The sequence below is a fragment of the Falco naumanni genome, chromosome 4 (genome assembly GCF_017639655.2).
Source record: "Falco naumanni isolate bFalNau1 chromosome 4, bFalNau1.pat, whole genome shotgun sequence".
NCBI lineage: Eukaryota > Metazoa > Chordata > Aves > Falconiformes > Falconidae > Falco > Falco naumanni.
The window spans coordinates 97,010,417-97,036,215 of NC_054057.1; the positions used below are offsets into that span (position 1 = coordinate 97,010,417).

At 41.0% G+C, this 25,799-nt stretch overlaps 2 protein-coding genes across 4 annotated transcripts in view; one reads left to right on the plus strand and one right to left on the minus strand.

Annotated features, from left to right (window-relative positions):
* Positions 1-455: 455 nt before the first annotated feature.
* Positions 456-9,090, plus strand: PSMD6 (proteasome 26S subunit, non-ATPase 6). The gene is made up of 8 exons (XM_040591968.1): positions 456-688; positions 1,908-2,113; positions 2,664-2,809; positions 3,852-4,071; positions 4,180-4,288; positions 5,463-5,631; positions 6,947-7,024; positions 7,176-9,090. The coding sequence occupies exons 1-8, from the start codon at positions 544-546 to the stop codon at positions 7,270-7,272; spliced, it is 1,170 nt and encodes a 389-aa protein (XP_040447902.1). The 5' UTR covers positions 456-543; the 3' UTR covers positions 7,273-9,090.
* Positions 9,091-12,781: 3,691 nt separating this feature from the next.
* ATXN7 (ataxin 7) overlaps positions 12,782-25,799 on the minus strand; it is an 89,678-nt gene continuing 76,660 nt past the window's right edge. For all 3 annotated transcript variants that reach the window (XM_040589812.1, XM_040589813.1, XM_040589811.1), the window contains 8 exons: positions 24,914-25,163; positions 23,968-24,230; positions 23,100-23,182; positions 21,080-21,345; positions 20,459-20,657; positions 19,473-19,594; positions 18,244-19,195; positions 12,782-16,946 (listed from right to left, as the gene is read on the minus strand). In XM_040589812.1, the coding sequence (XP_040445746.1) occupies positions 16,929-16,946; positions 18,244-19,195; positions 19,473-19,594; positions 20,459-20,657; positions 21,080-21,345; positions 23,100-23,182; positions 23,968-24,230; positions 24,914-25,163 (2,153 nt within the window). In that variant the 3' untranslated portion in view covers positions 12,782-16,928. The remainder of the gene's footprint in view (positions 16,947-18,243; positions 19,196-19,472; positions 19,595-20,458; positions 20,658-21,079; positions 21,346-23,099; positions 23,183-23,967; positions 24,231-24,913; positions 25,164-25,799) is intronic.

Sequence of the window (25,799 nt, forward strand, 5' to 3'; positions counted from 1 at the left end):
CTATAGCCTGCGCCTGTACCTGCACGGCCCCTATAGCCTGCGCCTGCAGCCCCTATAGCCTGTGCCTGTACCTGCACGGCCCCTATAGCCGGTGCCTGTGCCTGCAGTCCCTATAGCCGGTGCCTGCATTTGCATGGCCCCTATAGCCGGTGCCTGCATTTGCACGGCCCCTATAGCCTGCACCTTCGGCCCCTATGACTTGCATCTGCACAGCCACTATAGTCTAAGCCTTCAGCCCCTATAGCCTGCGCCTACGGCCCCTATGACCTACATCTGCACAGCCCCTATAGCCCAAGCCTTCTGCCCCTGCGGCCCGTGCCTGCATAGCCCCTATAGCCTAACCCTGCAGCTGCACGGCCCCCGTAGCCTGCGCCAGCGGCCGCCCCTGCGGCCCGCCCCCGCCCCGGCCCGCCCGCCCGCCGGCGCGGCAGGGGGCGCTGCGAGGCGGAAGCAGCCGCCGTTTCCGCCCGTCGCGGCTGAGTCACTGGCCGCGCCGCCGCCTGCCCGGAGCCGAGCTGCCCCGTCCCGTGCCGTCCCGCCGCCATGCCGCTGGAGAACCTGGAGGAAGAGGGGCTGCCCAAGAACCCCGACCTCCGCATCGCCCAGCTCCGCTTCCTCCTCAGCCTGCGGCCCCGAGCGCCCGACCCTGCCGTGCGCGACGAGCTGATGGCGGCCGTGCGGCTCCACAGTGAGTGCGGCCTGGTGTGAGGGGGGGCTCTCTGCGGGCTGCGGGGCGGCCGCTGCCTCCCCTCATCGAGGTGGGGCGGCTCTGCCTGCCTGCCTGCCTGCCCGGCCGTCCGAGGCGTACCTCTGCAGGCCAGGAACAGGCCTGACTGACCCTGGTGATTTACCCCGGGGGCGGCCTGGAGCCTGTGTGAGGGGGGAGCGTGTGTGTGTGAGGGGGGGAGCGTGTGTGTGTGAGGGGGGAGCGTGTGTGTGTGAGGGGGGAGCGTGTGTGTTGTGTGGTGGGGGAGCGTGTGTGTTGTGTGGTGGGAGCGTGTGTGTTGTGTGGTGGGGGGGAGCGTGTGTGTTGTGTGTGGGGGGGAGCGTGTGTGTGTGAGGGGGGAGCGTGTGTGTGTGAGGGGGGAGCGTGTGTGTGTGAGGGGGGAGCGTGTGTGTGTGAGGGGGGAGCGTGTGTGTTGTGTGGTGGGAGCGTGTGTGTTGTGTGGTGGGGGGGAGCGTGTGTGTTGTGTGTGGGGGGGAGCGTGTGTGTTGTGGGGTGGGGGGGAGCGTGTGTGTTGTGGGGTGGGGGGGAGCGTGTGTGTTGTGGGGTGGGGGGGGAGCGTGTGTGTTGTGGGGTGGGGGGGAGCGTGTGTGTTGTGGGGTGGGGGGGAGCGTGTGTGTTGTGGGGTGGGGGGGAGCGTGTGTGTTGTGGGGTGGGGGGGAGCGTGTGTGTTGTGGGGTGGGGGGGAGCGTGTGTGTTGTGGGGTGGGGGGGAGCGCGTGTGTGTGGGGGAGCACGCGTGTGTCTATGTGTGTACACAAGTGTCCCAGCTGGAGGGCATCACCCTGCCCCTGTGGCATGGACAGCCCCAGAGCAATGGGGAAGGGGCTGGGGTTTAGGTGGGGTCACAATGGGTTTGGCCGTACTGGTGTGGTGCTTGGACCACTCTTAACTGTTGTGCTGGTGTTATAAAATGCATGAGTTGAACACTGGGGTCCACTGTGCTCGGAGTCGGATGGATAGTAAGGAAAACACGGATGGGAGAGGTACAAAGACAGCGGTGACAGAAAAGAGTCAGCAAAAAGAAGCGCACCAGGCAAGACCTGCTGGAACACTGGTTCCATCACGTCTGGATTTCATGGGTACCTACCTGATCATAGAAGGGACGCAGCTGGCACTGGCAGTCAGTCACGTTGCACTTGTTGCAGCAGCTAACAGCAGGAGCCATCCTGCTTTTCTTTCAGATATGGCCCCGTATTATGAAGCTCTCTGCAAGTCTCTGGAATGGCAGATAGATGTGGATCTGTTGAACAAAATGAAGAAAGCTAATGAGGAAGAATTGAAACGTCTTGACAACGAATTGGAAGACGCAGAAAAGATCTTGGGGGAGAGTGAAATCCGAGATGCAATGATGGCCAAAGCTGAGTACCTGTGCAGGATTGGGGACAAGGTTGGTTCATGGCAGAGGCTTTACAGAGTGATATTATAAACACTGCGTCATAATTGTTCGCTAGGCAGGTTCCAGTGAGCACTGTGTGACTTACAGTGCATTTTCTCTATGACACAACTCAGAAATAGGTGGGAGATAGGAGAGGTTGTTACTGAAATTTAAATTATCTAGAAAAAACCCAAACAATTAGCCCTTGGGAAAAAAAAAACTTCCTTTTTTCTTGGAAAGGAAAAAAGTGATTTTCCATTTGTAGATGTTATTTTTCATTTTCCCTGTGTCTTTATACTTTTCTAAGCTATTTACATAGTGCATCTTAATTTCAAGATTTTCATAGTCTTTAGATTTAAAAGATATATGAGGATCAGCTCTTTTAACTTGCTTTACACTTCGATTCTTTAAGATTATTCAGAATGCATAATGTTAAAAGTTCTGTGGGAAACTTAAAAGTCATGACTATCAGCGGAAGACAGTGTGTGTACTTACAACAGACATTTTGTAAATATTCTAGGTGCTTTTAACATTCTTACAGTAGAAAATACTGTCTTGTTAGGAGGGGGCTCTGACTGCGTTCCGCAAGACTTACGACAAAACTGTGGCACTGGGACATCGTCTGGATATCGTGTTCTATCTTTTAAGGATTGGCTTGTTTTATATGGATAATGACCTTATCACACGGAACATTGAAAAGGCAAAAAGGTACTGCTTGGGTTCTTGGAGTGCACTAACGCACTTCTGAGACAAACTGTAACAAAAGAAATGGAAGATAAATACCTTGCTGCTAAGAAATGACTGATTGTGAGACAGAGTCACAGAGCAGTGGGCGGGTGTTACATTGTACTAGAGAGCTTCCTATTCCTGGATTATTTTTTTTTACAAGGGGGAAGAGAAAAGAAAGCTTAATGTTTTGTGTGAGCTGGCTTGATTTGAACTTGTAGCCCACTCTCACTGTCTGTTCTGTAGCTGTTAGAAGACAAGTAACTTTGTGTGGTTAGATTGTACGATTGCCAGATGAATCTAGCTGCTGCAGAGCCACCCAGCTGGTGCCATAAAGTGCCAGCTTCTCCTCTGGAAGCAAGAGCCCAGGGTCAGCACAGTGTGCTTTGGTGCCGCTGTCCTTCCCACATTTCCACTGCTATCTTCAGTGTCTCTGTGCTCCCAACATTTTGAACTTCAGCTCCTGTAGCAAGTTGCAGTTCCCAGTCTCTGCTGATGCCATGAGACGCCCAAGGCAAAGAAGGTCTTCCCAGTTACCATGTTCCTTGGGCAGGGATTTTTTTGTGTTGCTTTCTCAGCAGATTATCTCAGCCTGGGCTCCTGCTTATAGCCACATCAGTTTTGTGCTAATGTGATTCTTGAAAAGTGGCAACTTTTAAATTTTTCCTGTGCTGCTAGTTGGACAGCTTTGATTTTGGCAGGAAAGGCAGTGAAAATATGTCACCACAGCCAAGGTTGATAGTAATATTTACCTGCACATCTGAAAAGACTGTTGTCGCAACTTAAGAGGCCGTAAACTTTTCCTTTCAGTTGAAAGTTGCACTGTGCAAAAGCATCTGGCCTCTTCTGTCCCAAGGAAGCCACTTTCCTACCACTAACTGGTGTGCAACGCCTGGACTGTTTCAACAAGCTGTAACCTAAAACAAGTTATTTTCTCTCTAATGACATGGTATCAGTTGATTTGTTGTATTTGTTTCGTATAACTTAATACACAATTAAATATTTCTTTTTGTTGTATCTTAAGTCTAATAGAAGAAGGAGGAGACTGGGACAGGAGAAACCGTCTCAAAGTGTACCAGGGCCTTTACTGTGTAGCTATTCGAGATTTCAAACAAGCAGCAGAGCTCTTCCTTGATACAGTTTCAACGTTTACATCCTATGAACTTATGGATTACAAAACATTTGTAACATACACTGTCTACGTCAGCATGATTGCATTGGACAGGCCTGACCTTAGAGAAAAGGTAAGGAAAGCAGATGAAAACACCGGTTCAAACAGACACAGCCTTTCTTTAACCTGTGTATCTTCAGGCTGAAAGTAACGGCGTTTGAACATGTTTGTTTGCTTTCAGGTTATTAAAGGAGCAGAGATTCTGGAAGCGTTGCACAGTTTGCCAGCTGTACGACAGTATCTCTTTTCTCTTTACGAATGCCGTTACGCAGCCTTTTTCCAGTCACTAGGTAAGGCTGTGTTTTGTCCTACAGCACTGTTTCGGGTGCTTCAGTTATTTGTTTTAGATTTTACATACTTTTATGGAGTAGCGACAGTCTAGAAGTAAAGCTACTTTATGCAGGAAAAAAAAGAGAAGAGATTTTTTTTAACAGTGACCTAAAATTTGCTGCTGTTTGATTTTTCAAACAAAGAAAAATTTCACATACAGTGAGCTTTATGAAAGGTCACATCTGGTTAGGTGGAAAAGCATTTTGAAAATGGCTATGGAACACGGTCTTACCTGAGGAGCCAGGTCAAATGGAGAAGCTTTGGAAGGTTTGAAAGAAGTTATAGGACTTGTAGTCTTCTAAAGGCCTTGAAATCTCAACCCTTAAAAAAAATAACATAGAAAGTTTTTGTTGTTGTTACAATTGGCTTTCTGCTCTGGTTTCTATGTAAAAAGGGGACACTGGAGCAAAGGTGTTCAGAAAACTGCCATTTTTGCCCGTTCTCAGACTGCTTGTTTTTCTTCTGTAAGATTTAGAATATAAGAAAATAAGGTATTTAGAAAAAGCAAAAGAAGAACTCTTCATTTTGTGGAAGACTAGGCCTGATGAGATTAAGAACTAAGGGCAACATTTTTCTGTTGCTGGCCTTTGTCTGAGAACTAAAGCCTTAGCTGAGAACTGAAACCATCAGGAGGAAAAGTCACTTCAATGCTTTGAAATCCTTGCAACTAATCTAAGAGCTAGTACCAGAAAGTTAATCTTATTTCCTTATGCAGCTTTGGGTAACAACGTTTCTTCGAGTAGTTGCATACTAGGTACTGCCCCTTTCCCAGCTCCACCCTGCTCCTGCCTGACAGCGGATCCCACCGCTCGCCCTTCGTGTGGTGGCCCCTTGCAGTGGAGGGGAGAGTAGCTCACACCCTGAAAGAAGGGTTCTGTGATGACAAACAGGGTCTCAGCCCTGCCACAGTATTTGTTTGCATGTTATTACTGCTTCTGTTTCTAGAACTGATACAGATCTTATAAATGTACTTCTCTTTAGTGTAGAACACCTTTCATATCCTTCACGTATGCAAGGATACAATATAGTTAGAATTCACACTGATTACTTATTAACTGGTGTTATCTGGTTTTATTTACATAAATGATATTTTACATTTCTCAGAGATTACTGACTCATTCTTTTTTTTCCCAGCTGTTGTAGAGCAAGAGATGAAAAAAGATTGGCTGTTTGCACCTCACTATCGATACTATGTACGGGAAATGAGAATTCATGCGTATAGCCAGCTCCTAGAGTCTTACCGGTCATTGACATTAGGATACATGGCAGAAGCATTTGGAGTCAGTGTAGAATTCATAGATCAGTAAGTTATTTGGCTTTTTAAGTTCATAAATATCTCACTTTACACCTCTAAATTATTTGTAATGGTCCCATTATGAATAAAAATCTTTGGTCTACTTTGATTCTAAGCATGCCAAGTTATGTTTTTGTGGAAGAGCTTGGCTAAATTTAAGTGAACATTATGTTTCAGTAAAGAAAATAATTTGATTGCAGTCTGTCATGACAACTTTTCCAGTATTTCTTTTACTCTAAATGCTGTATGAAAAATTAGCCTTTTGTTATTAACTTTGTTCTTTATACTGTGTATATAGATCTATTGACCTCAGTGTGCTATGAAATTTAAGATTTTAGAGGATAACTTAGTTCACAACTATGGAAAAACTTAACTGTTAAGCTTTGGGGATCTGCACATTTTATGTACCCTACAAGTCTCCTTACCTAGTTTTCCTTGCTTTCTAATATGTGGACAGGATGTGATGTTTTTCACTTAAATCAAACATACCCTGAAGTCTCCATTTGCAAACCTTTTCTAGTGTAAAAACAACAGATTTAGATTACGGTGAAAATGAACATGAAATGAGAAATTGACTTTTTTTCTATGTGCATGAAACACTTTCAAATGCCTTCACAAAAGTAATTCTTCTTTCGTAGAGAAGTTTCAGATTTTCTAACACAGGAAAACATTACAGAAATATGAATGCTGCTTGAAATATTCAGAATTTAATTAACAGGTGTTTCAAGAGAATCCAAATACCATTCAATTCAAAGGTAAATGTTTTAGAGTTGTGGTAGTTCTTAAGCATCCTAGGAACTTATTACTAGTTCTAACTTGTCTTCCTGTTGATGACAGGAATATTTTCTTCTACTGTCAGTAATGTGCTGTAGACCACCAGTTGATTAAGGAAAATAATAATTAAAACTTCAAACATATTAGAGCTACTATAGAGTAGGGAACTATTAAAAGAGACTTTTCTAAGGAGTTGACTGCCATGAAGATATTTACCTCAGGATAAATTCCAAAACAGGTGCGCTACACAACTGCTGCCTTTGAATTTGAAGAGTAGTTGATGCCAAGTGATAAATTTCACTAACTCAGGTGTGACACATTGGCCTGAGTAGAAGGTACGAAGACATTGTGTGTTCAGATCACTGGAGTGATTAATGTCTAAGCTTTAAGATGAGGACGCATAAGATACATCGTGAAAATATATAGGCTATTGCTTCAGAAATATAGTGTAGTGACACTTGTTCTGTAACAGCAGGTTCAGCGCTGCTCAGTCTACCCATCCTTGGTGAAACATGATTTAACCAGCTACTTTTTTTTTTTCTTTACTTAGGGAGCTTTCGAGATTTATTGCAGCTGGGCGATTACACTGCAAAATAGACAAAGTTAATGAGATTGTAGAAACTAACAGGTATGCTTACAATTCTTAGAAATCATTTTTGACAGTCCAATTGAATTCTGTATTTTTTGATGATACTTATTACAGAAGTGTATATGGTTTGGTGTAAAACATATTCTCACTTCTAAACCCTTTTTTTTTTTCTCTCCTCCCCAATTCCTAGGCCTGATAGCAAGAATTGGCAGTACCAAGAAACCATCAAGAAAGGAGATCTGCTGCTAAACAGAGTTCAGAAACTTTCCAGAGTAATTAATATGTAATTTTTTTAATACAAGGAATGCAAAATTTAGATGTTTAAAACATTTTAGAAGTAACCTATAAATATATTGTATAACTTGGTATACTGCAGGTAAAAAAATTACTTGCGAGAGAGGTAGTGTTTTTACTTTCCACTTCTTCATGTAAACAACATTCTGTTTTGGTGTATGGATCCCAGTTCATTTATTAAATGTATGATACAGTTGGTGTTCTCTTGTAATATACTTTGTTCCTTTACTTGACTGTGTATACAACGTTCAATATTGAACAGCAAAGCAGGGTCAAGATCTGTGGACAGAGAGAACTATCGGTGATTCTGTGCTTGCTTTTTTAAGACTTTTGAATTTGAATCAAAGGTGAAAAAAATCAGTTGCTTAACAGTAAAGTAGCCAGAAATCTCAGCTGACATTGTGCACAGTCCAGACAGGACAACCTCTTTGCTTACAAGAGGATTACAGCTTAAGGGAGAAGGAATAGGGATACAAATGACTGTGGTGAAGCAGTAGTATAACCAGAGAAACTGTAAGGACTGTAACTTCGGGAACAGCTTTAATGGAAGTAGCTTCTCCCTTGAAATAACATTTTTGCTAGCTGTTGAAAGTCAGCACATTAGTTAGCATTACATTTGTAATTAATTTCTCTGTTAGATTTGCAGATGTCAAAATGATGGTAGGAACAGTAGAAGATACTATTGCAGTTTGACACAACTGATCAAATATTGTGGGGGGTTACAATTTCTTTCTTCACAGCTGCTGAGGAATAAATGTTTCAAGTAGGCTGCTGCCACACTGGTGACACATGGTTTCAGGCTGTAGCAGAGCCTGTGGCCCCAGCAGTTCACCGTCGGGTTTTGCTTGGTTTGAGGGTTTTGTTTTTCCTCTTCCCAAAGAAAGTCTGTGACTTAAGTTCTGTTACCTGTTTGATGCCACTGCGCTTGGCAACCGAATCCATTTACTGTCTGTATTCATTGTGACTTTAATGCCTGAAGTGACACCAGCAGGTAGAGACACCCACAGAATGATCCTGGCATTTGGAAGCTACTGTGCAGCAGATAGGACAGCGTGGAATTTGACATGCCTGTTCCTCTTACTGCAAGATCACAGAGGATCTCCCGTCTGAATCGCTGCCACCTGCCCAAGGTTAGACGCCTCAGCCACAGTGTTGAGGGTCTGTTAATACTCTCTGTTGAACTGTTCTGAAATCCAAAATAATGAGCTAATGATTTTTGGTTTTCTTTTACTGCTTACTAAAAGCTGTTTTGGGTTGGGGGTGGGGTTTGTTTTTGTGTTCCCCCCACCAACAGCTATTTAGCTGGGGTTTAAAGGTTTAAATGTCGGACGTTTTTCTTTTAGAACAAAATTCTGATCTTCACTTTCTTTAGAATAGTGAGTGTAATAAGAGAACCCTGGAGTTTGTTCACGCGTGTGGTCAGGTAATGAATCTCTATTTTGTGTGTTCATGCACATGTCACTACTTGCAAAGTTTTAATTTATTTAGGTCAATATTCAGACTTTCAGAGCTGCAATAATCTCTGTTTCTCTAGATCTGTTCCATGTCAGATAAAGTAGAGCTAGCCAGGAAGACTTTTGTTCTGGCTGCCTTTTGGTAATGTCTTTTGCACCTTCCATACGTGCAAATGTCAAGCATATCAGAAGACCACGTATACATACTACAGGCGGTATGGCCCATAGGCTTCACTGAACTGAGGGATTTCGTGTCTGGTGCACAGATGAATTTTCCTTTCCAACATATTTGTTCTTAAACTGGTCTTAATTAACTGTATCAAAGCTTCATGAAATAAACCTTAGGATTTCCATTCAGCTTATGTATTACCATATATATTTTTAACTGGAAGTTGAAGGGAATAAATCAAGAAAACTAGAGGCTAACATAGGCTTCATTCACTTGAGAGAAACCTTGCTGCTCTTCATGTGGAGGTAAAGAGCAACAGGAAAAAATCCTGGAAATGTCAACTTTGTGAAGAAAATAAAAGTATTACTGAAGATTTTTAGTGTCCTGTAAGATATTTGCAGAGCTTTCAACTGGTTTAAATTTTATTCTAACCATTGCTATGATCCTGTGGGATCCAAGCATTTCAGAATCTGCTGTTCTCTGCTCAGCTGGGTGAAAAAACAATTTTCAGAACTGAAGCACACATCCTACCAGAGCAAAGACCCCCTTTAAGGATCCCAACCTGCCTTGCTCGTTTTCTGTTCCCGGCCTACATCCTGCAAAGGAGGAGCCAGGAAGAACCCGACAATTTAATTTTAAAATAATGTTTAAATTCTGACAAACATTTTTGGGCCAAGAAGACCTGGCAGGAAAGAGTCACGACAATGTTACCTGGACAATATGAAGGCTTTGTGCTGCAGTTCGGCCTCTCAGCCATGCCAAATAGTGGTGGGATAAAATTCTGGACAGTTGTAGGGAAAGGCAGCACCTCCCGAAGTCCACAGCTGGATGCACAAAGCATAGCCAGAACAGCTACCTACAGTGCTCATCTGAGGGGAAAATAAAATAGCAAGAAATATGGTACATAGTGTTTTCCAAAGAGTAGGAATGCTGAGGGGTCCAGTGTGGTCAGGCCTTGAGCTGATCAAGGGTATAATTTTTTTCTATTCTATCATTTTTAGCTGCCTACTTCAATTTCTGTGTCAAATCAGAAGCAATAGGACTTCTGCTTCCTTTAAACCCTGAAGTAACGTCAAGTTTCCCTTCATCTCATGATTCCCATGTATTTAACTCTGATTGTGAGCGGCACTCCAGACACAGCCATTCACATCTCAGTCTTGACACCTTTCCACGGATTTATAGTCCCCATGCCAAAGTTGTACGTTCTCTCCTGTAATTTAAGATTGTGCCATTCTTTGAACTAATGCCATTCTCCAGTTGCGCTTTGCAAGGCTGGTTCCATCCTAGCCCCGAGGTAGCCAGAATCAGACAGATTTCAAGATGCAGCCACACCAGGGGACGCTTTCCACCTTGCCCTGCCATACAGTCACCGCTGCTGAGCTGTGGGAGGACAGGAGACGGGGCCTTGTAGGGTTCGTTCGTGACGCTCTGCTACCAAGTGGCTGAAACAGTTTGTGTGCAAACATTCTTTGGCTCATCTGTCCCTGCTGAGCTCCCACAGCTCTATTATTTCTTCTCGCACCTGAACACTGGGCTTCAGAGTTTAAGGTCTGGCCTTGCAGACAAGAGATGAGGCATTTGCTTCTGGAAACAGTCACCTGTTGTGGAGGGGAAGGGAGCTCAGCTGCGAAGTGGACAAAGAAAACTTCCAGCACTGTCAGAAAGCACCTAAACTGAGCAGCAGCACGCTGTCCCTGCTGCTGCTGAAGGCAGCTTCTGCGCCCATTTGACTACAGCTGTCAACTCCAGACATTTCTCGTGGGCTGGACAAAGCTTTTTTGACTGCATTTCTCAGGCCAGTTTTTGTCCTTTGCAATAAAGTTTGAATCCAGGTTAGTTTAAACAACTTTGGAAAAGGTTTTTGAGATTCCCCTGATGTTTGGTGGGCCAGAAAAAAAAACCAAGCATATGCCACTTTTCCACGACAAAGATCCCATGCTGCTTGTTAGGAACAAATCCAGCAGCTAACGCAATTCTGAGCCAAAGCACTGAGAAAAGCATTCAGTCAAATTAAGAGTCCCATGGTGGATCCTACGAGCCACGTGTGTTTGATTACTTGTTGCGATAATAATGAACCAACAGGAATTTGCATTTAAATAAAGCCAATTGCAAGCCCTTGTATCGGTTGTTTTGGTAGTTGGTGTAACAGCAGCCACAGAGGCTTCAGCCTACAAAGGCGACGGCTGCTGGGGCCGCGCGCTGCCCTGCTGCCAGAGCGGCATGTGTGGCAGGTGCAGGAGCAGGAGTTGGTTTTCCTACCAAAGGCAGGTCGTGGCCTTTGAGCCCAATACGGCTCCACCAGGAGGCTGGCACTGTTGGGCGTGAAGGACACAGCGTCCTTTTTGAAAGCGAAGGGCATCAACAATACACACGCGCGTGCAAATCCGTACACGCAGAGACCTACTGGCATTCGGATTTGTATCGCACGCACTGCCAGCGTCAAAGCCCTGCATCACCCAGTGACTCCTCCCAAACACAAACTGGAGCGTTTTCTTATGAGACAAACAGCGACAGGAAAGAAACTGCTTCCTACCCACTTCAAGGAAGCCCGTGTTTACTGGGTTCCACTCCAGCACGTCACCAGAAGGCATTTTTCATGCGAACCCCTTTACCGCCCTGACGGACTGACACAGGGAGAGGTGACGATGCGCAGAGCAGCACTGCGCCCTGGCACACGGGGTGCCGCTAGCGGTACCCAGCACAGCAACAGCGGGGAGAGGGGGACACTCCAGGCCTGCAGAGCTCCGAGACACCCGCCGAGAGCTCAGGGTTCTATGGGATAAACACCCCTTTTTCCCTTTCTTCACTTTACCAGTTTCAGAGGATACCGAACCCTGTATTAATTGCATTTAATTCATAAATTAATAAATAATAATCCTTCAGCTTCAAAGCAGACGCCAACAGCTCAGACCCCCGGACTTGCCTGAACGTGATGAGGAGCAGAGAGCTCTGCTGCACAAGTGCCCAGCTCCTGCACGCTCCGTGCTGCTGTCACTCATATGGCTCAGCACGACCAACTTCAGTGCCAACAGCTTCTATACAATGGCACAGATATTAGAAATTGCTACTAGAAAACAAAGATATTTGCAGGAAGGCAAGACAGAAAATAAATAAAAATCTTCAGTCAACAGAAAGGGTAAATGTAGAATTATTAGGGAGTACTCACTATATAAAGATAAAGGAGACCCTGCTTGTTGCCTGAACCCTGTTTGTATGTCGTAGCATTCCAAACACTAAGGAAAATTTTATTCGTACTTAGAGGAAAAGAAAAAAAAAATAAATCAAAAAAGCACAAAGGCAACGAAGAAAATAAAGGAAGCATTGCCAGGGATGTAAACAAAGTCCAATCCCACTAACAGGAGTTTTACCGGTTTTACAAACGGCTCCTCAGAGGTCATCCACCACACGCGAGTCCTGAGTCACATGCAGAGAAAAGCCTTGCAAGAATATTTTAACCTGTTGGATTCACACACGGGATCTTTAAACTGTGAAAACACGGAAGATACTTTTTTGGAAGGAAAAAAAAAAAAAGTAAGGGAATTACCATTGAACATACTGCATTTGGGGTTGTAAAAGCTGCTTCTAATTATTCTATTTAGAAAACAAGCATGAACCTTAAGTAACAAAATGTCCTTTGCACAGGAAAAATACTGATACAGAGCTGATACAGGCACCTCTCAAAAACAGGTACCAAAATTGCTGCAGGTTGTAAAAATCCGACCCTACCAGGCTGACTATAGCCGCCCTCGCGATGCTGAGTACGGTGACAGAATTTGAGCACATCCAATTCTCTGAAATTAGTTCACATAGGCACCAATACAGATAATGTTTTCCTTTAATGGTGAATGATTTTATAATGAAGCAGAAACATATAATGTATTCCATGCAACCAACCTCATTTATTGAAAAGTCCTAATTTTATTGCCTTGTTTAGTAACATGTTTGTTCAACAAACTAATCTTTTTCATGAAGCAAAGCACAACTTTTTCTTATAAATAGTATAAATTATTTTATTTACAGAAACTTGTTACAAAACAAATAGACTATATATTTATTTTTCTTTTAAATATCCAAAGTAATTTTTCTATCCCATGACATTTGTTCATGTACTATACAGCAGCCAACACAGAGTTCAGCTGATCAGATGCTCTTGATTATGTATACAAATTATCAAACTATTCACACATTTTACACAGGAGATTGCTTTTAGAACCAGGCTCAACACCGAGCAAGATGCTTTCAAGGCCTACATTCACATTGACATTATGTAGTGCTCATTTTAAAATTATCTTTAAAATGTAAAATATCTTGCACAAAAGGTAAAAATGATTCTTTCGTGCTGAACAGTGAAACATTTAATATCCTTTCTAAGCCCAATTCCCTCCTCCAGGACAGAATGAATAAAAGACAAGAGAGAGATTCCTTGGCAAGAGAACTCTTACAGGAAGACGACTGCCTTAGAAATGTCATTTGGAAATCACATCTGTATTTTTTTTTAATAGTTTTAAGAGGTACTTACTTTTTTTTTTTTTGTTATGTTTTCCTGGAATACCAACTATTTTGAACATTTTCTAAAGTATTTAATTTATGAATACTGCCCCCCCCATCCCCCTTTCCTAAAATGAGACAGTTAAATAAATTGCTGGTTAAAACCATATTTCAAACCCTTGGCATTATATTAAATATGAATTATGAATGGGATTGTTCCAACACAAGGTATTCTAATTAAAAGATTTTACAAAAGTTACCAGCATCATTCGCTTTTCGTCAACCCATCTCATTAATTTCAGAAAATATATATATGTATGTGTATATATATATATACACGCACACATACATATATACATATATATATGCGCACACATATATATAGGTGGAAAAAGCAAGCTCCAAAATTTCAACTGAACATTCAAGTCTTTTAAGGAGAAGCTGTCTAAACAGTCCAAGCTTAAAACTAGTTATATCAGGCACTTTCAGTTTTTCCGTTAGTTTTAAACCACGAGACCCACACAAATGCGCACGCACACACACGCACACAAACACTAAAAAAAGAGAAGCAGTGTGTCACTTAACTAAATGTAGTCTTCTGGGAATCAGGCAACTGATAAGCAATGCCATATCGACCATGTTGGCTCCAATCCTGCGCTCGGGTTCCCGGGGCAGAACCCGGCCGCAGGACCTGGGCAATAGTTTGCATGTATCCACTCCCAAGACGTGAAAAGGGACACAGCTTTCACAAAACGGAGGCATCCCTTAAGTTGCAAAGTAGGCATGTTAACTATTGGCTTGGCAGTGAACCACTTCAAATTATAAAAAGGTATTTGCTTTTTTTTTTTAATTAATAAATAAATACTAGATGATCTCAATTGTACCAAAACTGGATATAAGAAAAAAAGACCTGTGCAAAAATACATATTTAAATATGTACAATCAATTAACAAAATATGTCTTCTGAAATAGGGATACTTCAATATTTATAATAGAACAAGAAATTCCAAAATAAAGATACAAAAGTATGTCTTTTTTTTTTTTTCTTGTATAATTCTTTGTTCATCATTGCAGCAATTTTTTAGGTTAAGAAAACTGCAGGAGTCATAACGAGAAGTTGGAAAGACTATAAAAACTGTATCTCTTAAATTAATACCAAAATCTGTCTAGAAACAACCCAGCCACTGCAAATTCAATTTTGCAAGGAAAATTAATTTTAAGCTTCCTTAATTATTTACAGTAAGAACTATGTGACAATAAAAGCATCAGGAACAATGTTCTGCTTAGAACTGAGATCTAAAACACAATACGTAAGCAGGTCTATGCTCAAGGGCAGACAGAAGTTACGACGTTCTCACTCTTTACTCCCAATGGCTTAAACCCACACGACGCAGTGGCTGCAGACACTGGCTCTGTACGAGCAGCGATCAGGAATTCGCTTGTTAACACGCCTGCACGCTCTCAAAGGAGCACGAATTTGCCATTACGCTTTCAGATCAACAGAACCTTCAAAAACAGAGAGTTTGATCACAAACTCGCTAGCGTTCAATCTTGCCAATTTTTTTTTTTCCCTTTACTTTTGTGTCTATCGAGAGTCAAATTGCACTTGTGACTGACGCTATCCTGAATGGAAGCTCTGCCCCAGGGACTTCATCAGAGCGTGGATTTCATTCCCAACATGCAGGATTTAATACGTTTTGAGTTCTCTTTGTGGCATATCACTTTGGTTCCTTTTACATTAAACCAATTGCAGTTCTAAAAATCCTTTCAACAGGGCATCTTATTAAATACGAATCCTTTTGTTCCTGAAAGTTTGTCCTTTTTAAAAGTTTGCATATTAAGTGTCTCCAGTAGGTTGCTTTCTCAGTGTGACCTTTTGTATCGATTCAAAGCTAAAGTGTCTGCATAGAGGCTTCTTGTTGTTTTGCTGTATAACAATGATTTCGTAGCCAGTTCAGGTTAAACTGAAAGCATCGTTAGGTAAACAACTAAGCAACTGCTACTCAGAGTGGCTTTGGATTCCCTGATGTACTACTTGCCACCAGAAGTGGGGAGAAGGCTGGGCTACACGAACAATTGGACAGGCTCAGATTGTCTCTTCTCAGCAATAGCTGGTGCCATTTAAGGCAGAAAAAAAATATCTTCTTGGTTAGGAATTTGTTTTCCTTTGCTTTGCCCCCTTAATAAAAGTTTAGTCAGTTTTGAGACTTTACCTGATGTTTAAAAACTTAAAAACATCCAGACAAACCAAATCATAATACATTAAGCCCTTCAGTGGAATTCACTTTTGAGGTGTTTTGAAGCAAGACAAAGTATTTCATAAAAATTGACTGGACTATACAAAACTGTGTAAAGCCCCCTTTACTCATAAAGCCTGGGTGGGTGTGGGATGACTGTGATGCACACATCTGCGCTTTACAGGGAACTCTGCTGTCAAATTGGTGTTTATTCCCAAATTTTGGGGGGATAAAAATCTTACTGAATGGTTGAAAGCGTAACATGTTAACGACTCAGTTATACAAACAAGGCCTAAAAACTGACTTATGTTTTTGAGAAAATATTTAAATACTTGGTTTAAAAAGGGCTATTTTTACAGGCTGGAAGGCAAATCCAGCCTAATTTAACCAATACAGTTGTTATTTTTTTTTAATAACAAAGGCCTATCATATACAGCATAGGTCAATAAATATGTTCTTTGGGCATATAGTTTTAAAGGTTATTTGCCTTTGTCTGTTTGATGTTTTTGGATTTTTTAAAAAACAAAGTTAACATTAATCTTCTTCTGCAATCAAATCTTATTCAAAAGAATAGAAAATAGGTTTTGTATCATGAAAGTATGATATTTTTATACTTGTTTTCTGAGCGATGGCCTCAAACAAGTTTTTCTGGGTTTTGTTGGGTCTGTTGTTTGGTTTTTTTTAAAACTCCTGATAGCTTCTTATCCCAAATTACTTGCAAAAGGCTGGGCAAAACAGACTATTTTTTGAATTGTGCTATTTTTATATTCCATCAAAGGAACATTGCTATAAAAACACTAAAGCCATATTCCCTTCTTGAGGGCTTCTTTCCATTGTGCCTCACACATTTTTTTCCCCCTTGTCACGGGGTCCTCTCCATTGAGGGTGTCTGTCTGGTTAGCTATCACCTACAAAAGACACCATCAGTATAAAAATAAGTCCACAGTAACGTTTATTTCCCCCCAGAAAACATTCGCCAATCTATGTCAAATAGTGGCAAGATGATGTACTCCTGTAAGTAAAATCTCACAGATTTGTAGCACAGTCCAGACCACTGTTAACACTGATAAGAGCAATTATGTGGCTGAACTTCATCCAGTGTCCATTTCTAGTATATTCGCTGCTACAGACATGGCTTCAGGGAAATTCCTTGTTTAAGTGACAGTCCAGTAGATTTCCACACCTGAGGACCATGGGAAGTTGGGAAAACTCAAGGCATCTTGGAGTCCAGAAATCCAGATGGAGGTTTTGCTTGTAGTGAAAACTGTCCAGTTCGTTTCTCACCATGGTGCGTTCAGCTATCAGGGACGTGCCTTTGGCTTTTGAGCAAGCAAAAGGGAGAGAACAACAAGTGAGCCAGGCTGTTACAGCAGATACCCCTCAAAGACATTTTCTGGATAATGAGAGCATCTTCTGGGGAGAGTAAGTAGACACAATGCAACACCACTAACACGCGGTGGCTGGCTTCTCTGAGACCCGACAATTCTCAAGCTAAGGCTCTTTAAAGTTATCAAGATTTCAGACATGTTTCCTTCGTTAATCACTCAAATTACATTTCTCCTTCATTTATATTGCATAGCTGAAATAGTTACTATTAGATAAGTTCAAAAATAAGTGCCATCTGAATGCTTTTTGTTACGGTAAACACAACATAATGGTGAAATTCTTCCTCTATGGCTGAAACTGGAAATTAAGAAACCATTCTGAAAAAAATTCCTGCTGACCTCCTAGCTCTCCAGGTACACAGATTTCAGGTTATTAGCACCAGAGGAAACAAATGGTTTCTTGGGATTTTGATGTTGAAAAATCTAGTTCTAAAGCTACTCTCTAAAATTCCATCTTGTATACTTGAGCTGTATCAAATTATTTCTACCCCTCCAAGTCCATTTGAATAGTAGTATTAAGAAGTCTGAGCTACTAGTTTCTAAATTACCTCTCATCCTAACTTATCAAGAACTCTCTCTCCCCATACACTACTTTTCTGGTGCAATTTGTTTAAAAAAAAACAAAACAAACAAACAAATTTTTAAAATGGCATCTTACATATTCATGAGATCTGCTTCCTTTATAGTAAATATTTGCTTTACCGACTAAAAAGGTTCCTGTCTTATTTATAACATTTAATCTCGTTATTACGAAGTTGTTAGTCAATGACACCTTGGGATAATAGGCTTATTTTATCTTAGTATCACAGTTCTGTTATCAGCATCACTATGCTCCGCTTTGTAGAATGTTTATTACCGATACAGAAACAAGAAGCCAGGCTCAGACACGCAGCTCAGTTCCATGGCTGGGTGGCAAGACTAACTTTAAAAATTACTTTTTTTTTAAAATGTGAGGACTTGAATTTAATCTGAGAGCAATTCATGGGCAACATCTAAGGGACTTGGAATGTCATATTTAAGGATACTTTAAAAACAATGAGCCACATTTTATGAGAGTTTGTACAAATCTTGTGTAAATGTACTCCAAAAATACTCAAAATGAGTAGTGGACAAATACCTTTTCCTTGAATAGGATCTGGAACTGGCTAGCTACTAATTAAGAGAACAGATGTAATATAAGCATGTGAAGAGCCATGTTCATATTGGCTTAGTCTGAGACGAAATCTCATACCTGATGAAAAAGAGAGTTGTTCATCAGTCCTTGCGTCCCTGGGATTGCACCAGTGTGTTTTGCATGAACATTGTTCACCGACGTCAATTTGGCAACCTTGTTTGATTTGCTGCTGCTGCTGTTTATGCTGCTTGAACCAGGTGAGCACTTTCTTTTCTTTCCTATTAATTTGTCGAGGGAAGTATGCGAATGTGAAAAACTGCTGTGTGAATTTACAGTCAGCTCGCTGGACTGATGAACAAAAGGCCCTAAGGAGAGCGTGGAGTCGCTGCTGTTCATCATCACACTCATTCTCTTTATCGATTCTGCAGGGCTTCCAGTCGGAGGACCCCTCCCTGATTGGTCATGTTTGAGGCTAACAGAGTTAGCTTTGCTAGTCATACAGTTGAGGCCAACACTGTGGGACGAAGCTGTCACCGACGGATGATAGGAGGTCCCAGAGTTTCCAGAGTTAACCACACAGTTTTTTCTAAAGGACTCTGTGGAATGAGAAGGTGCTAGCAGTGCGGAACTGTTTTTACGCTTCTTTCCTGAGCCGCCGCTGCTACTGACGCTGCCGGTACTGTTACAGGTGCCACTGCCAGCAGAAGATTCCTTAGGTTTAAAAGATTTGCTGGATTTCATTTTCTGAGGTTTGCTGGGCATAGGTGAAGGTACAGAGGAAAGCACTGTAGGTGTTGAAGGGGATGAAGACACTTGTCTTGATTGCATACTGCAGACAGGATCCACTGCACCCAGAGTAGCAGGATTGGCATTTAGTGTCGTTCCATGTGATGGTACCGATTTATTATTCAGAGACACACAGGAAGGAGATACCAATGCTGGCGATGACATAACCGTGGTGGGTAAGAGGAAACCTGCTGCACTGACACCGTACTGTGAAGCAGGCATCGAGTTTGTCCTATGTGGTGCACGAACTGATGCTGTGTTATTAGATGCTGGAGGAATTTTCCTGCAGGTGAACAGAAAAACCTACATAGCTACCACTCTTCAGAACAATAATCGGTCTAATAATGCTACATTAAAGCAACCATATCTCGAGGTTGATTAATGCCACTACAATATTTTATTAAATCAACAGTTAATTGTTGCAAAAAGTTTAAAGCACAGACTTATCAACCTTTGATCTGATTAATCTGAACACAAGATCACTGTTCGTTCACTAGAATCACGGGCTTCATGTATTCCTACGAATACCAAGAAGAATAAGAACTTTCACTTCTACTCACTTCCACATCTGTGAATTCAGATGCTTCTCCAACATGAAGTCAAGTGCACATCGAATGTGGTTCCACCGCTTGTCAAACACGTAATAACCTCTTCCAATTTGCTGACTACCAAATGTGCAAAACTGAAAAGACAGATTTTTATTGGTGTTTTCTACTTTCAGTAACAACTCTCTGAGTAAGAATGCACTTGTTTATAAATAAATATTGCTAAATCAACAGGCTTTTAGATGTTTAAATCAAGGATAAAAAAATACCATATATAAAAATTCTAGCCTATATTAACAAGTATTTAAAATTTTTGGCCTTGGTATATTGGGATCACTTCTTCCCGTTTGATACTCCCATACTTACGACCAAAAGCAGCAGCCAAATTTGAAACCCTCTGATTAAACAGGGAAGGACAGTAGTGTGTGTTTGTATGTGTGTATAAAAACACATTACATATATGTAACATCTGCATTTGAGAAGCTATCAGCTCTCTGCTCATAGTCTGTTTTTAAAAAAAGACATAATTTGATATACAGGCTAGGCAATAGAGCTTGTGCGTTCAGTTAGACTAACTAGCTTACACCAAGAGTTAAGTATTAAAAACCACATTACTGCTATCTTTACTGTGATGATTGGCACCTTGAGTAAAAGACGTGCATATGTGTGTGGGGAAGTTCAATAACAAAATCTCAGCAAAAATGCACTGTTCACATGTCCTTACTCTGAAACCACAGCATTTTAGAGCAGTTACCAATTTAATCTTCAGTACTTTGATTTCTTTTGGATTGGGAAAGTGAGCTCCAAAGCTATTTATTTAGCACATTTAATTTGCAGTTACAGTTAAACCTTCACTGCCTACTAGGCAACAAAATAATTTTCTTCAAATCTAGAAAAAAAGTCACACACCCAATAGAAAACCACCCTTAAAACCCCCAAGTAATTTGGGTACAAGTTCAGAGCTAGCAAGAGACCAAGGTTAACTTTTACTTAAGACGTACAGCGGCTGGTTGAGGATGATGACCTGAATAATGACAATCCAGTTTTTCAACAGGCTCTTCTTTTTCATCACATTCTCCCTCATCACTGGATAACCGAGATGCTGGCTCAGCTGCAGGCAAGGGAGGGTGCGGGGACTCATGGACAGAAGGAGACTCACTAGGGGCATTTCCACTGTGCTGGGCTGGACAGCCTGGAGGCCTAGGCAAGGCAAGAAGTAAAGGTGTTATTTCACCTAGTCTAGTTAAACATTCCAAGCTTAAGTGCTTATTAGTGCTGACAGAAGGAAATCTACAATAACAGATTTCTGTTATTTTCCATAGTCTCATAACGCATCTACCGAGAGGAAGGACGGGAGGTAGGGTACCGCCGGAAAAGCAGCATTGCCCAATCGTTGCTGAACTGCTTTCCTTGACGCAAGTCAGCTTTTACTATTTCAAACACCAAACCCTCCTTGCTAGGAGTTACAGCTCAGCACATAATTGCTTCTTGCAGAGAGACAGTCACCAAGCCTAGAGCAAAAATACTGCCCCATTCAACAGATCCGTATCGCTCTTCCAAAATTTACCGGATGAAGCCACCAATATTAATTTCACACCACTGGATCAGCACATTTTCCTTACCTTGGAAGACTGGGGGGGTGAGGTTTGGGTTTATTAGGTAATAAAGGCTTTGATTCTGTAAGAGTAACTCCATGAGAATTTTGGTGCAGCTCCTGGGAAGTTTTAGTAGGTGAGGGATGTGGTTCCCTGAGAGGGGGCATCTGCTGATGATGATCCGAATGTCGAAGAAGTTCCTTTTCCCTGGTTTTGCTTTTGTGCTCGGCTAATAACACATCAAATCGTTTTCTTCGACCCTGTACAGCCCTCCGCTGGGTTAAGGAATGTGTCTGCAAAACCATGAATAAACCATTAAGCCCAGGCTATTAGATTTGTGGAAGTGGAAACATTCAAAACACGTATCTAGAGCCCTAAAACAAGAGAAAATCATCACACTCACAGATTAGTAAACAAACGACAGAAGGACTTAGAAAACAAACTTTAAAATTGCTTGGTGGATGATTATACCCCTGCCTGATGCAAAGTAACAAAAACTAGCAATCAAGTAAAAGGCTTCTTTCAAATTTCTTTTGAAAAAAAAACAAAAAAACCCAACAGCCAACATTCTTATAAGGTTAAGACTAGAACTGAAAATGTGTTTTTACATTGATATTTTAATTGCCAACTACTGCACAACCAAAAACTCTAAGTATTTACTTTCACTTACTAAAATATTTAACACAATAATGTTGACAATCAGACTTCTAATGGCAGACATGAAAAATAGTTATTAAAAGACCTTGCTTCCCTTTATATACTAATTATTCCTTGAAAACTAATGTAATCAAATAGATACTAAGGAATGCACAAAAATATACAGCAGAATCCAGAGTCAGACAAAACTAAAGAGTCCTTTGAGTGTCCTGAATACTACACGTAGCAAGGTATATATGTGTATATATGGTACACATTCTATGCAAAGTGAAGTAGATGGAAATTATTTTTCTAAACTGTTTAAGTCACATACCTTTTTTTTTCATATGGCATAATAGGTTTGATTGTGTTAATTTTAGTAGGTGAAAATTATTATCACATATTTCAGACACAAATAGCAATACTGAAAAATACTTTATGAGTAGGTAAAATATAAGGAGATGCCGAGAAACACATTTAGGATCTTTCTCTTTAACACTACTGATTTGCCTAGTTCTCTTGTAAAATCTTGAAGCCTTTCCCTCCTCTATTAGCAAAATACCTGCCTCCCCCCTGTAATTCCAAAAGGGCAACATGTGCAGTTCCTCTGGGTCACTAGTGCCAGCTTCATTTACCTTTGTTCTGTAGATGGTTTATTTACCAGATGCTTCCCCTACTGACAGTTCAGCTGCTTTGCAGGAGAGTAGCTGAATGTTACACAGTTGCAGGGGATCTGGATTTTTGGTTCCTTGGGACTAAGTGATATCCCCCTGTTCTCTGAGATTTTTGAGCCAGAGGACACATTTCATCTGACCAAAAGTTTTTATTGCTTGTTTAATTTAGAGTTTTGACCTCTAGGCATACTCCATGGCTTTTTCAAAAGACTCATTTCTGAGCTGGCTGTGCTGCTACTGTAGTGCTACATCAAGCAGCCTTAGTGTTTACAGAAATATCTCAAGTATCTGCTGCAGACTCTGCTGGGGGTAAAGGAGGGGTTGTGACAGGGGAGGATCTTCATTATTTAAATCCTACAGAAACAAATAATACTTCACATGTTTAGGAGGAATTTTGAAATTCATCATCTATGACCCACAGGTTATCCCTCAAAAGAACATCATGCTGGTCTCCTACTACCTACACATGAAGTAGGATAATCTGTCCCATGTCAACATCCGTGTTTAAAGGGTTTATACAGAATTACAAACCTCCAGCTTTCTTTGAGAAATACATCTTTTAATAAATAATTAACTGAACATCAAAACCAATTTCTTTTTTGTTCTGGGCAATGTGTTTTGAGAGGTACTATTTACAGTGGCAATTACAAACAGCAAAAATTTGTAGTTTTCTGTCATACTCCTCAGGAAATTGAATTAAAACTTTTCATAATCTTATTTGGATTAAGATTGCCTACCTTGCATGTCAAAGACCTAGTACAAGGTTTCCTGGTTTCCACATCAATGACACCACAGTATATATCAGGATCAAATTCTCTCTCTGTCAAAGGCACACAGTATTGCAAAGTTACAAAAAGGCATTTTGAAATACTAACATTTATTTAATTTATAAAAATTAACCATATTGGAAACAGTTTTCAAATGTAACACAGGCAAGTGTTCAAATAAAAAAGCACAATAAAATTTATGAATAAAATTGTACAGATAAAATTTTCTACACTCTCAGCAAGTTCATGCTGTGCTGAAATACAGATCTCAAGTCTACAAACAGAACAGACATTTACAGCTGTAAGGGACCTCAAAGGAGGGGTGGATCCTGCAAGTTAAGATTCGAGGTCGCCATCAATACGAACTGTGACAAACAAATGGTGGGGTTCTGTGTTGGTTTTTGTGTTAAAAACTTTTCTACCATCCTACTAATGCTGAAAGTTATTGTGTTTAAAAGAGTAGATGGGGGTTACATTTTTTAATTTATGAGGTGCTAGTTGTTCTGTTTTCTGGGTATATTTGGACCTTCCATATAGTAAGAAGGAAAAGAAAAATCTTTAAAGACAGAGGAGTGTAATTCTAAAACTGTCAGAACTGTCAGGCCCTTGAGGTCTGTATGGTTTCTGAAAGCAATAGCCACTTTTCAAGTTGTTTGCATCCTCTAAGAGTATGTCAAGTTACAGATTCAAATTCTAATGTATAAAACATACCTAATTACAAGTTTCTGTGTTATAAAAGTGTTTCATTTACTTCTGAAACTTACTTCTATATAGGCTATATATGTATTTCTATAGATACACTGCTAAAAGGAATACAGAAATAATTAAAAACAATTACCTGACAATCTTTTATGTAAAAATTTCCTATTATTTGTATTTTCTTCAGGTTTCTTTTCCAAAAATGGAGGCACAGAGAGAAGACCTTTACCATTCAGTATCTGTCCAGGGGAAGGCAAGGGTGGCTTTGGTATTGAGGGACAATTAAGGCCAGTCTTTATTGAGGAACTCACAGTAGTAGAACAAGTTGGACCAACAGCAGCTTTCAGTTGGGCACCATCTATCTTTGGATGAATCTTTTCCACTTTGACAGATGGAGTCATACTATTATTTATGAAAAACAAAGGGGGGGGGGGGAATGAAAACTGTAGTCATAAATTACAAAAAGTACTTAAAATATGTTATTACTCAACAATACTTTGATCTATTCACAAGGCAAATGTAGACCTTCCCCCTTTATTCCCAGTTTTTTATTCTTTCTTATTTTTGGATTTTTTGTTATGTCCATAAACTCTTATGTCCTTTTTTCTCCATTTCCTTGTAAGTATTTCAGAGGGTCATCAGGGACTTCAGAAACTGTTATTTGGATTCACAGATAAAGCATATCACTGAAGCAACTGGAAGGGGCTTGTTATGTGCAGTGAGAGGTGTGTGACAGTAAATTATATTATCAGTTCTACAATCTCACACGTGCAGGTCAAATCACCTGAATCAGAGCTAAAACTCCCTTATGATCAAAGTATGCAGATTAGATCAAAGAATTAAGAGCCCTGAGTAAAATGACCTTTATTTATAGTGATTTAAGATGCGGCTTTGCATGAGCTCTTGTTCAACATGGTCATGAGTATTATCTATGATCTTAAGACTAGGCTGTGTAAAAGACCTGGAGGAGTTTAAAGTGATCATCTCCTAAACCAAACCCCCTCTGAAACAAAAGGAAACGTTACTGATACAGCAGTGTCTATGGAAGTAATAACACTTAATTTTTTGCCAAAATGCATACTCACATTTTATCATGGGGAACTTTGCTATGTACCGAATGCATTAACCTGTTGTTTCCGCTGATCTGCAGCTTGTCTTTGGGTGATTTCAACAACTTGGAATTTGATGATGATGCACTAGTACCTCCACTGGATGAACGATTGCTCCCACTTGCACTGCTACCTTTGTTTTTTGAAGGGAAAGATGAAATGAGGGAAAATACTGAAGAGGAGGGAGGAGTCAAAGGCGGCTTGCTGGAGGAGCTGTGTCTTCTTTCTGAAAAGGAGGGGAAAAAAAGAGGGTTTTAAGCTCCCACAGAGAATCAATTCTTAAATACATGTTGTCATTTACTCCATTATCATTTTTCTTTTATTGGCTTGGGAGGTCCCCTACCACACACATTGCACAGAGGATTCAAGCCTCGCTGTAATCCATGAGGCTCCACTCACTGCTGGTCCCCAGGCAGTTACAAAGGTCTCTCAGCTTTGGGAGCTACATTCCTCAACCACTAAAGCTTCGCTTTCAATAACATCCCCTCACACTCTCTCCATCTTAAGAGGACAAGGAAGCGAGAATCAGACCTAGACCTGAGACACAAAGCAGGGAGATCTCTAGCCTCGGGCCAAGCAAGCTGAAACACCGTTAACAATTATCTGTAAGTATATCTCCTAATGGTCAAAGTTACATTGCAGCCAGTATTTTAACTTCCACTTCATGACCATCTTCGGTATGGTCTACTAGACCTTCATTGTGGAACACCCCTGAGAACAGCAGCTCAGGTAGTGACCTACATTGGGTTTTGGTGTGTTGTGGGTGTTTTTTGTTTTGTTTTGTTTCCCTCTTATAAATTCTATAGGATTTCTACTTAGGAACCAATTACAGGAGCAGCAGATATTCTTCTAAAAAAAATAA